The 13,017-nt window shown below is 38.7% G+C and overlaps 1 protein-coding gene across 1 annotated transcript in view; it reads right to left on the bottom strand.

Annotated features, from left to right (window-relative positions):
• Ccdc171 (coiled-coil domain containing 171) overlaps positions 1 to 9,503 on the bottom strand; it is a 350,758-nt gene extending 341,255 nt beyond the window's left edge. The window contains 2 exon segments of the mRNA XM_038333866.1: positions 1,591 to 1,726; positions 9,411 to 9,503. Of these exon segments, the coding sequence (XP_038189794.1) occupies positions 1,591 to 1,726; positions 9,411 to 9,457 (183 nt within the window). The 5' untranslated portion in view covers positions 9,458 to 9,503.
• Positions 9,504 to 13,017: the final 3,514 nt, after the last annotated feature.

Below are 13,017 nucleotides of genomic sequence, written 5' to 3' on the forward strand. Positions count from 1 at the left end.
TTTACTAGCAGAGAAATTGCCTAACATTAGGTAGGTTTCATTCCTACACCACATACACATACAAAAAGAAAATAAAACTTAAATACAGGAAGAAGAGTAAGGGCACAAAAGGCATAAACATATGATTTATGAATTCTCTTAGAAGGGAAAGAAAAATGCTCTAAATATACATATGTACCTACGCAATACATACACACTAATAAGATGTCAAAATATAAAAAACAAGATAATTTCTGAATTATACTAATAAAAATTCTATACACAATGTACTTAGCTAGGAAAAAACTGTCCCATGATTCATACCCTAAAGGAATCTACATTATAACTTCAAAAATGTATATGGCTTAAGCCTGCACAGTAGTACACACACATAAGATCACAGCACTTGGGAAGCTGCAATAGAAGAACTGAGTTTGAGGAAGCTCTGTTATATAACAAGAGCTCTCTCAAAATAGTATTTTTCTAATTTATAAATTCTTTAGTTATCAATCACATCCATCAAATAACACATTTGGCCATGTCAATTCTTTTAATTAAAATACATCTGGTCATCGGGATGGCTCAACCTGTAAAGGTGCCTGCTGTCATACCTAACCTGGTACCACAGGTGTCTTATTTGGAGTTCCTATTGCTGTGAGGAGACACATGACCAAAAAGCAAGGTGAGGAGAAAATGGTTTATTTGGCTTACACTTCCATAACACTGATCATCACTGAAGGAAGTCAGGAGAGCAACTCAAACAGGGCAGGAACCCGGAGGCAGAGACCATGAAGGAGTGCTGCTCACTGGCTTGCTCCCCATGGCTTGCTCAGCCTGCCTTCTTATAGAACCTTGGACCTCCAGCCCACGGATGGAACAACCCACAATGGGCTTGACCCTCCCCCATCAATCATTAACTAAGAAAATATCCTACAACTGGATCTCATGGAGGCATTTTCTCACTTTCAGATAACTCTAGCTGGTGTCAAATTGACATAAAACTATCCAGCATAACAAGGTACCACAAGTGATCCTCTGATCTCCACATGAGTGCATGGCATATGCACTTCCACACACAAAAAGTAAAATATTTTTGTTTTTTGTGAGACTGTGTAACAGTGCTGGCTGTCCTGGAACTTGCTCTGTAGACCATGCAAGCCTCGAAGTCACTGAGATCTGCATCCCAAGTATTGTAGTTAAAGGCATGTGCCACCACACTCAGCAAAGTAAAGTATTTTAATTAATTAAAATACACTTAAAATAACAAGCAAATCAATATAATAACGTTCAACTTGGATGTTCCTATACAATTCTGCTGTATGAAGGGTTTCATTACTGCAGCTTCCATCGAAGTGCTAGAATGACACAGTGACAAAGGTCAGATGTAGTTTCTAACGTGAGATGAAACAAAAAACGGGAACCCAACTTTGGGGAGACACTGTGGGAGGGTTCACGACAGGGTTTCTCTGTGTAACCCTCTGTAGAGCAGGCTAGTCTCGAACGCAGAAATTCACCTGCCTCTGCCTCCCCAATGTGGAACTAACGGTATGTTCCACCACGCCTGGCTGAAACTCGACTCCTAACATTACACGGTTGGAAAATGAATCCTACCTCTGCGTTGTGCTTGGCTGTCATGTCTAACTTCTCCTTCTTAGCCCGATGGAGTTTCTTTCTGAGATCGGCGGTGATATCTGACTCGGTTTCATTTTTAAGCATTTGCTTTATATCCAATGAGGCATTTTTCAACCTACAAAACAAGGTAATAACAAAATATAATTCTCATGCAATAAAAATATTCTAACAGCATTTCTCATAGCTTATTTTAAAAACAGAATTTGAAAATAACAGAATATGAAAAGGTCCTAGGATAATAAATTCACAACTTAGTAAAATGTGTCCACTGTAAAACTCGGGTAACAATGCAAAGTGGTATCTTACTAGTAACAAAATACTGTCCACTGAAAACACTATATTTTTCAAGCTTTGTATCTAAACGCTGGGTACTTTTGGTAGAGAGAGACTTCTTTCTTTTTTAATATATTTCAACCACTGTAAATGTAACACACATTATAAAAAGAAAGAGTATAAATGACAGAATACACATTCTTACTTTAAAATGGCAAACTAAAGCATGATACTCTCCCTGAAAATCAACAGTAATAACTATAACAGGAAAGAGCTCCCAGATAGAGAGCACAGCAGAAAAGACGTCACAGCAATAGAACAAGCAGGTAGATAACTGATGTACCTAACAGTTCAAAGCAAGCAGTGAGGCAAGCAGCTGACATGCTAAAGTCACAACTTAAAGCACAGGACTCTATAGGGTATCGGTTGTTCACTTTGTCCTTGTTGAGTTCTTTTTTGGGTTTTTTTTTTTTTTTTGGTTTTTCGAGACAGGGTTTCTCTGTAGCTTTGGAGCCTGTCCTAGAACTAGCTCTTGTAGACCAGGCTGGCCTCAAACTCACAAAGATCCACCTGCCTCTGCCTCTGCCTCCCGAGTGCTGGGATTAAAGGTGTGTGCTGCCACCACTGCCCGGCCCCTTGTTGAGTTTTTATAGACCTGACACAAGCTAGAGCTCTCGGGGAAGGGGAACCCCAATTGAGAAAATGTTTCCATTTTCAGGCCTGTAAGCAAATCTGTGGATATTTTCTTCATTGTCTGTGGTAGGAGCAATAGACAAAAATTAAAACTGGAAAATCAAAGACTAACATTAAAAATAAAATGTCAAATCATTCAGATGAAAAAGAAAACTATCTCAAAGTGCTAAATGTGAAGGTTTCTAGAAATTAAGAAAAAGATTTGTCTCAAAGAAATTAGCCCTGTCTCTCCAACAGCAGTAGCCCTGGAGAAAAAGTGGACTCAACAATATGTACATACAACTTCAACTTCTTTCAATACCACTAAAACAGAAGAGGAAAAATCAGCAAACCCAATATTGAGTTCTCTGAAAAGACTAAGCTAACTTTCCTAGATTAACAAAGAAAAACAGAGAAGAAATTCCACAATATTAGAGACTGGCCTCAGGGCTTCACATACGCTATCCAAGTGCTCTACCACTAGGCTATATCCAAGCCTTCTTTTTACTTTTTATTTAGAGCCAGGGTCTCGCCAAGCTGCCAAAGTGGCCTTAAACTCACTCTGTAGACAAGGTAGGCCTTGATCTTGTGATTATCCTGCCTCAGCCTCCTCAGCAGCCAAGATTACAGGCCTGTACACCACCAGACCAAGCTGAGGAGCAACTTAATAAAGACCATCTACAAATGCCTATGCTCCTAGCATATGCAATGGTTAAAGACAAAAAGTGTCCACTAAAGAGAACAGAGCAAAGACAACTGCTGTTAACAAGGCATTCAAAGATTTACTTAACATTCTTAAATGGTAAATGAAGGGAGAGAGGGGAAAGTGAAGAAATAGAGATGCATATTGGACTGGAAATCTGTTTTTTACTGCAAAAGATATGAATTTTTTTTTTTTTTGGTTTTTCGAGACAGGGTTTCTCTGCAGCTTTTTTTAGAGCCTGTCCTGGACCTAGCTCTTGTAGACCAGGCTGGCCTCAAACTCACAGAGATCCGCCTGCCTCTGCCTCCCGAGTGCTGGGATTAAAGGCGTGCGCCACCACTGCCCGGCATGAATTTATTTTTTAAAAAATCCTAAGAAAACAAATAATACGAAAAAAGCTAAAAATCAATTTCAGCAAGGTTATAAAAATACAAGATCAGGGCTAGAGAGATGGCTCAGCAATTAAGAGCAATTGTAGCTATTTCCAGAGGACCCAGGTACAATTCTCAGCACCCACTGTCTGTAACACCAGTTTCAGAGGATCTGACACCCTCACATGGCCATACATGCAGGCAAAACACCAATGTACATAAAATACAAATATACATTTTTAAAAATATAAGATCAATGTGCAAAATTTTTTATTGATTTTTATTGAGCTCTACATTTTTCTCTGCTCCCCTCCCTGCCTCTCCCCTCCCCCCTCCAAACCCCCCAAGGTCCCCATGCTCCCAATTTACTCAGGAGATCTTGTCTTTTCCTACTTTCTTCTTCCCATGTAGATTCGATCTATGTAAGTCTCTCTTAGTGTCCTCATTGTTGTCTAAATTCTCTGCGATTGTGGTTTGTTGGCTGTCTTTCTTTGCTTTATATTTAAAAAACACCTACGAGTGAGTACATGTGATAATTGTCTTTCTGTGTCTGGGTTACATCAAGCAAAATAATGTTCTATAACTCCATCCATTTTCCTATGAAATTCAAGATGTCATTATGTTTTTCTGTTGTGTAATACTCCATTGTGTAAATGCATCACATTTTCCTTATCCATTCTTTGGTCGAGGGGCACTCAGAGGGTTTCCAGGTTCTGGCTATGACAAAGCTGCTATGAACATAGTTGAGCACATGTCCTTGTGGCACGAATGAGCATCTTTTGGGTATATACCCAAAAGTGCTATTACTGGGTCTTGAGGAAGGTTGTTTCCGAATTTTCTGAGAAATCACCACACTGACATCCAAAGGAGCTGTACCAGCTTGCACTCCCACCAGCAATGCATTAGTGTTCCCTTTTCCCCACAACCTCTCCAGCATAAGTTGTCATCAGTGTTTTTGATCTTGGCCATTCTGACAGGTGTAAGATGGAATCTCAGAGTTGTTCTGATTTACATTTCTCTGATGACTAAGGATGTTGAACACTTCCTTAAGTATCTTTCAGCCATTTTAGATTCCTCTGTTGAGAGTTCTCTGTTTAGGTCTGTACTCCATTTTTTTAATTGGATTATGTGTTCTTTTGGTGACAAATTTCTTGAGTTCTTTGTATATTTTGGAGATCAGACCTCTGTCTGATGTAGGGTTGGTGAAGATCTTTTCCCATTCTGTAGGCTGTCATTTTGTCTTGTTGACCATGTCCTTTGCTTTACAGAAGCTTTTCAGTTTCAGGAGGTCCCATTTTTTAATTGTTTCTCTCAGTATCTGTGCTGCTAGGGTTATGTTTAGGAAGTGGTCTCCTGTGCCAATGTGTTCAAGTGTATTTCCCACTTTCTCTTCTATAAGGTTCAGTGTGGCTGGCTTTATGTTAAGGTCTTTAATCCATTTGGACTTGAGTTTGGTGCATGGTGATAGATATGGATCTATTTTCATTCTTCTACATGTTGATATCCAGTTATGCCAGCACCACTTTGTTAAACATGCTTTCTTTTTTCCATTTGATATTTTTGCTTCTTTGTCAAAAAATCAGATGTTCGAAGATGTGTGGATTGATATCCTGATCTTCTATTCAGTTCCATTGGTCCTCCTGTCTGTTCTTATGCCAATGCGAGGCTGTTTTCAGTACTGTAGCTCTGTAGTAGAGTTTGAAGTCAGGGATTGTGATGCCTCCAGAAGTTTTTTTTTTTTTATTGAACAGGATTGTTTTGGTTATCCTGGGTTTTTGCTTTTCCATATGAAGTTGAGTACAGTTCTTTCAAGGTCTGTGAAGAATTTTGCTGGGGTTTTGATGGGCATTGCATTAAATCTGTAGATTTCTTTTGATAAGATTGCCTTAATGTGCAAAATTAATATTTTCCTCTCTCTCTCTCTCTCTCTCTCTCTCTCTCTCTCTCTCTCTCTCTCTCTCTCTCTCTCTCTGGCTTTTCAAGACAAGGCTTCTCAGTGTAGCTTTAAAGCCTGTCCTGGTACTCTCTTTGGTAGACCAGACTGGTGTCAAACTCACAGAGATCCATCTGCCTCTGCTTCCTGAGTGCTGGGATTAAAGGCATGTGCCCAACTTCAAAATTAATATTTCTATATACCATCAATAAAATCAAGAAAAGGAACTCTATTTGTAATAGAATAAAAAAAGAGAAAAATAAATTTAGCAATAAATTTAGCAAAAGAAGTAAAACACCTTTACCTTAAAAAAAAGTTACTGAAGTTAAAGACATAAATTAATGAAAAGATCTCCCACAATCATATTTGTATTTAGAAAACACAGTGTTATTAAAATGGTAATTCTATCTACAGATACAATACAGTCTTTAAGCAAATCCCAGAATGTCCTTTTGTAAAAATTGACAAGCTGATTCTAAAGTGTATTATGGAAAGGCAAAAGATTCAAAACCGACAGCACCATCCTGATGAATACATGAGAGAACTTCACTTCTGACTTTCAAAACTTTGGACTGAATGGAAAAGTCTCCATAGCCTCCTGTGTTGAATGAAAGGCTTGTTCCTCAGCTGTAGGGGGAAATGACAGAAACCTTAAGAGGTGGGGCCTCCCAGAGGAGGTAGCGCACCTGAGGAATGTCTTTGAGGAGTATACTGTCCCTGTTTACTCCGGTCCTCCTCTCTTCCCTCTCTGATCCCCAGCTCCACAAGGTAAGCACCCCTCAGCACATGTTCCTGATGCTTCAATGCTTGCCTCAACACAGACCACTGCAGTGGAGGAAGCTAACCAGGGACGTACACTCCCCAAACTGTCCAGTCCAAATAAACCTCTCTCTAAAATTTCTCTCGAAGATTTGTCAGCAATAAGAAATTGACACATTCCAATAATCAAGACAAGGTAGTATTTAATTAAGAACAGACAACATTTTTTTGTTTGATTTTTTGAGACAGGGTTTCTCTGTGGCTTTGGAGCCTGTCCTGGAACTAGCTCTTGTAGACCAGGCTGGTCTCAAACTCACAGAGATCCGCCTGTCTCTGCCTCCCAAGTGATGGGATTAAAGGTGTGCACCACCACCACCACCTGGCCAGACAACATGGAAAACTTAAGTGAGTGCTTGACATCCCTGTGTGTGCAGAGTCTAATATCACAAAACATTAACTGACGAATTATCAGAATTGAGACTCCTGAAAAGTCTATATTTTTATGGTCAAGCAAATTTCAACAGCAGTGCAAAGACAGTCCAATGAGGAAAAACAGTATTAACAAGAAATGTTCTGAAGCAACTGGCTATCCATATGCAAAACAATAAATTTAGCCCCTAACCACTCAGGAGGCAGAAGCAGACAGATCTCTGAGTGCAAAGCCAGCCTTGTCTACAGAGCAAGTTCCAGGACAGCCGAGGCTACACAGAGAAACCCTGCTCTGAAAAAAAAAAAGCAAAAAAGACATTTTACCCATGAAGACATGCAAATGACCAAAAGGCACACGTAAAGATGCTGAGCATCACTGATTGTCAAAAATATTCAAATTAAACCCATAATAATGTATAATTTTACATTTATGAGAACTAAATTTAAAGAATTACAATTTAAAAATTAAGTAAATTTTTGCCAGGCGGTGGTGGCACATGCCTTTAAACACAGCACTCAGGAGGCAGAGACAGATGGATCGCTGTGAGTTCAAAGCCAGCCTGGTTTACAAAGCAACTTCCAGGGCAGCCTGAACTGTTATACAGAGAAATCCTGAAACCTGTCTGAAAGAAACAAAAATTAAGTAATTTTTAAAGTTCTGACAAGGATATAGGAATTAAAGCCTTCAAATACTGCTGTCATGACTGCAAAATTACCTAATCATTAAATTTGGTGGCTTCTTAAAAATTTTAGCATAAATTTGCTACATGATTCAAAAAGGCTACTCTGTGAACTTGACTGAAAAGAGAAACAGAAAAACATGCCAGCACAAACACTTACACATGATGTTTATAGCAGCACTACTCCTAACAGCCAAAAGGAGAAACTACATTAATTCCTGGCGACTTGTGAATGAGTAACTAAATATAATAAATCCATACAGAGGAATGGAATATTATTCAGCAGTAAAAAGAAACAAAAGCCTACACATGCCACAATATAATAAATCTCAAGAACAAGCCCAAAGAAGCCAAACATAAAAAGAGGCATGGTTCCATTGACATGAATTATTGAGAATGACCAAGTTATAGATATAGAAAGAAGGTCAGTGGTAGAGTTGAAATAACTCTATTCAGAACCTAGAATTCAGAGTAAAGATTTCTCCATTAAAAGCATGGGGTTGGGGAGGCTGAAGAAACAGCACATCTTCCAGAAGACCTGAGCCTGAGTCCCAGCTCTGACATTAGGAAGCTCTCAGTGCCTATTGCTCCAATTCAAATGGGTGACAACCTCTTCTGGTCTTACATACACAGAGACAGAGACAGGAGACAGAGATTCAATGAGTAAAAATTTAAAACATATATATTATTGATGTCTTCTGATGTTTTCTTTCTAAATTGAAAAAGCATAATAAATAATGTAAAATATTATTATAATTCTAAAGTATATACTTATATAACATACTGCTACTTCATAAGAAAGGCCCTGGACAAATATTTACTGAATTATCCACGGTCAACTCTAAGAGGTAAGATTACATATACATATATACATAGTCTTATCAATCCTTCTCAAACTAAGTATAAAATTTTATCCACAGTTTCAGCTGTGTGGTGGTGGTGCACACTTTTAATCCCAGCACTCGGGAAGCAAAGGCAGATGTGTCTGAGGCTGAGGTCAGCCTGGTCTACTAGAAAGTGAGTTCCAGGACAGCCAGAGCTACACAGGGAAATCCTATCTTGAGAAAACAAAAGAAGAAGAATTATCCACAGCTAACCTTTTTGATTCTGTTACAGAATATATTTTAAATTGTTTACTTCGGGCAACTGACAGACTATAATGCCAAACATTCTATTTTTAGATTCTGCAGAGATAAGTCTGTTCCTTGACTATAAAAATTCTAAACATTTAGTTTCTTGTTCTGTTTTTTGTTTATTTGAGACAAGGTCCTTGAAATCTAAAAATTGTTCTATATACTAAACTGAACTCACAAAAATTTACCCACCTCTGTGTCCTGAGTGCTAAGAATATAGGCAAAACAAACCAGACCAGAATAATTTTGATTACTGAACTTATTTTCTTGAAAAATGCACTTAGAAAAAAAATCACACCTAAAATGGGTATTGTGGACCCCATCCCTCAAAGGCAATGGAGTAAATTAAGCATCTTACAAAGGACAGAAAGAAACACCTGGCACAAAAAAAAAGAGGAACAATATCAATAAAACACATCTTGAAATGCACTCAAAGACACCAAGGAAACGCAGTCGGCAAGGGAGGCTAAAACTAACAGAGCACTCAGGCAGAGTCAGAGATGCAGAAAGGAGGCAAGGAGACGCAGAAGTTACGGCAAGCAGGTAACGGCCAGACAAATGTAAACAGACAGAAACACGGGGGAGAAAACTGGAATCGTGGGCAATAAGCAAATCTCTAGCAGGAGGAAAAGGTACATAGGCACAGACATTTATGATCCAAGTTAACAAAGGAACACAAGGGGTCCTGAGAGTCAGTGCTATGCCTAGAAGGAGCTGCTGCTCTTTCAGTCCCAAGAAACCTACTTCCTTCACTGTCCTACAAGAATCCTACATCACCCACTTAGTTCTCCTTGGTTCTTCCAATCAAAAGCATTTTGCAATTAAAAAAAGAGACTGGAGGCTTACCTTTGGGTATCCCCAGTAGTGGCATTACTTGAAGTGTTTAAACTCATGGTAAGTCTTCTAATTTTCCACAATACTCCACAGTTTCTTAATGATATTCTTCTTTATGCTGATGTCTGTGACTTACAGGTTTAATGGACTAAAGCCTGTTAATAAACAATACAACAGCAATTTTATATTTGAATCCTGGGAAGGTAAGCTTTATTTTGATCTATAGCCTATTTGTTAATTTTTAAGTTTATAGAATAGAAGATAGACAATCCAAAAACTTATAACATACAGCTGGGTGTGGTACACACACCTGTAAACCCAGCATCTGAGGGAGGCAAGGGGACCAGCTCAATGTCATACTCATCTTAGTAAGGTGGAGGCCAGCCTGGGATAAATGACATTCAGTCTCAAAAAATAACAATGATAATAATGCTATAGAACTTCTTATTTGGAAAAAAAATTAGAAGCCAAAAAAAGTTCTAGAAAACATTAGTAGTTAACTTTTAATCTACTTTAGCTGCTTAAATAAAAATAAGACTGACAAATTATTTTTTTGACATATATTCTTAACAGTACTTTGGGTCAGTCATTTTATTCATGAGAATCTTTTTTTTCAAATTATTCTTTCACTTGCAAAGGAATATATATAGTACCAACCTTTGGGACACAGAATTCAGTCTAAATAAATGAGATATTTTAACAGTATTGTCAATGAAGATACCAAAATACTCCCAAACAAGAGAGCTCATAATAATTTGCTTCTCAATTTCATATTTTTTATGAAAAGACTCAAAAGAAATAAAACACAATTGTTAATAATTCAATCAAACATATAATTCAGAAATTTGGTGTTTTAATAAGTCCTAGGAAAATGTAGGCAGTGGTAGGGCACCCCTTTAATCCCAGCACTCAGGAGACAGAAGAAGGTGGATCTCTTGAGTTTGAGGCCAGTCTGGTCTACAGATTAAGTTCCAGGACAGTCATGGCTACACAGAGAAACTATATCTCAAAAACCAAGCAAATAAAAAAGTCCTAGGAAGGAAAACTACACTGTTATCTTCAACCAGAGAAATAAGTTTCTCTTAGCAAGTCTCTGCCACTAATAAGCAAAACAGAAAACTAACCCTGCTGTCAAACATTTCTTATCAATCTGTATAAGATGTCTTCCTTCATAAATTAATGTCATAATTTAACCATTTCCTCCAAAGAGGTAGCAGGAAAGAAAAGTGCTGCTTACTCTGCCTGACCTTCTAGAACCCTCTTCTACAGGAGATATTCCGAATCACAAAGAGTCAACCATGTAAATCAAGTTATTTTACTACAGTGTTAAAGTATCTCTGGGTAAACGCTTGAAAATAGTACTAATGCAAATATCAATATCCCACAAATACCTCCTTATAGTCCCTAAAATCCAATGTCTTAAGAAAGACTGAACTTTAAACTCAGACCTGAAGCAGGATCCAACCAGCACAAGTATATGGCTTAAGAAAGACAAGGGTTTTTGAACATCCTCCCTCTGCCCAAAAGAGAGTTAACTTTGGCAGGCTCTAAACCCTACACATAGCACACCCAGGGCTCAGCCACTATCAGTTTTTATTACTGGGTCAAGGAACTTGGAAAAGCTTAATGGTCCCAATAAAAGGGAATAGCTGAGTAATTTGGTCTGGGAAAAAGATGCAATAAAATAATTATTTAATGATATTGTGTGTGTACAAAGGTACCCAAAAGATGAAAACAAGAGGAGAAAAACTGTCAGCATATTCAGCCCCTGCTCCATTAACCAAGCTCCAGAAGAAACCATGAAAGGAAGCTATTCAAATAGACGAAGGCCAAAACGAATCCTAGGGCTAAGAAATAAAGATTCCAACCACAGTGACTCGTGTAGCTGAAAGGATAATTTGGTTCAAGGAAAATAGGATGGAATTTTAGTCAAGTCCAGAAAAGAAAAATCTGATTTCTCCGGTGACCTAAATAGCCAGACTTAAGAAGAGGCGCGACAAACAGTACTTACTGTCGCTCATCGAAGCAGCACCCACTGCAGCATCCAGAACTGTAGTCTGACTAGCTAGAACTCTGCTCCCTACAACACTGCAATGAAAGAGCTGCCCAGGTTTTCAAAGGACAAAAGACACAGAGTAGAAAATATCTTGAAGAAAGTAACAGAGTAAAAGGACCAAATCCCCAGTCATAACTAAGATTCCGAAGCCCAAGTTCTTCCTGCAATACCAATGACTCAGAATGTGGAGCTATTGATGCTCTTACCCCACTTTGTTGCCCTTGTCTCCATTAAGGAAGGTAAGCTGGGGCAGAGATGCCAAATGACTTGCCCAAGACCAGTGTCAGTCACCCTTTAAGGGAATGTGGGGATGGTGACGCTGGCACTCAGCCATGTTATTGGTCTGTTTTGGATTGGAGTCCCAAATGTTTTTCATACTACCAGGATGCTCCCAAAGATGAGACCCAAACAAGCCTCCTTCAGAATGTAAGAAAAGTTGGAATCTAGCAGAAAGACTGTTCTGTCCTCAGTGTAATGTCCAGAGATCACTGACACACATAACAAAGGATTTTGTTTTCTTTTGTTCTTAATTTTAGTATTGTATGCATCTGAGTGCTTTGCCTGAGTGTATGTTGTGTGCCCCCATGTGCATGACTGGTGGAGTGGAGGTCATATGAGGGATTGAGATTCCTTGGGACTGGATTTATAGACAGTTGTCACATCAAGTGGATGCTGGAACTCAAACCTGGGTTCTCTGCAAGAGCAACCAGTGCTCTTAATCACTGAGCCATCTCTTCAATCCAGCAAAGGTTTTTATTTCTGGGACAGTGGGGGGTCAAACATACATACACAATCTCCACACACATGCATGTATAACATATAGTCCAAAGGCATGAAAATATCTCCATTTTCCCCTCTGGGGGAAGAATTTTAGATGAACTAGAGATGCATGACTGTGGTAGGGCCTAGCTTAGCAAGAAGTGGGGTCGTGGATTTGAACCTTAGCAGCGCCCGCGCGCGCGCGCACACACACACACACACAGACACACACACACCAAAAACAATTTTTAAATATTTTATTTTTATTTATTCATTTTTATGTGTATAAGTATTTTGCTTGCATTCTATGTACATGCTCCACATATGTGCCTGGTCTCCTCAGAGACCAGCAGAGAGAGTCAAATCCCCTGGAACCACAGTTAAATGTGGTTGTGAGCCATCGTGTGGGTGCTGGAATTGAATTCAGGTCCTCCAGAAAAGCATCAAATGTTTTTAACCTCTGAGCCATCTCTTCAGCCATAGAAATGTTTTAGATAGTAACAACCTTAAAAGTGTTTGCTTTGTTTTATTTTTCTTTGTCTTGGGAAGAAAAGTGGAGAAAGAAATAATTGATCAAATTTTTTGAGATTGTTTCAATAAAAACAAATAGAAAAAAATCTTTTTTTCTATGTATTTAGGCACCTAACATCTTCAAATCAAAAGTCTTCTAGACATAGGCTTGTATAGAGTCCCACAGAGAGTTCCTTCAATCCCCAGATCAGATCATTCAGACAGATGATGTGGTAAGCAGATGGACCCACATCATCCTGCACCTGACCTGTGACTTGCTTCTGTGGCAAAGGT

The sequence above is a fragment of the Arvicola amphibius genome, chromosome 6 (assembly GCF_903992535.2).
Source record: "Arvicola amphibius chromosome 6, mArvAmp1.2, whole genome shotgun sequence".
Taxonomy (NCBI): domain Eukaryota; kingdom Metazoa; phylum Chordata; class Mammalia; order Rodentia; family Cricetidae; genus Arvicola; species Arvicola amphibius.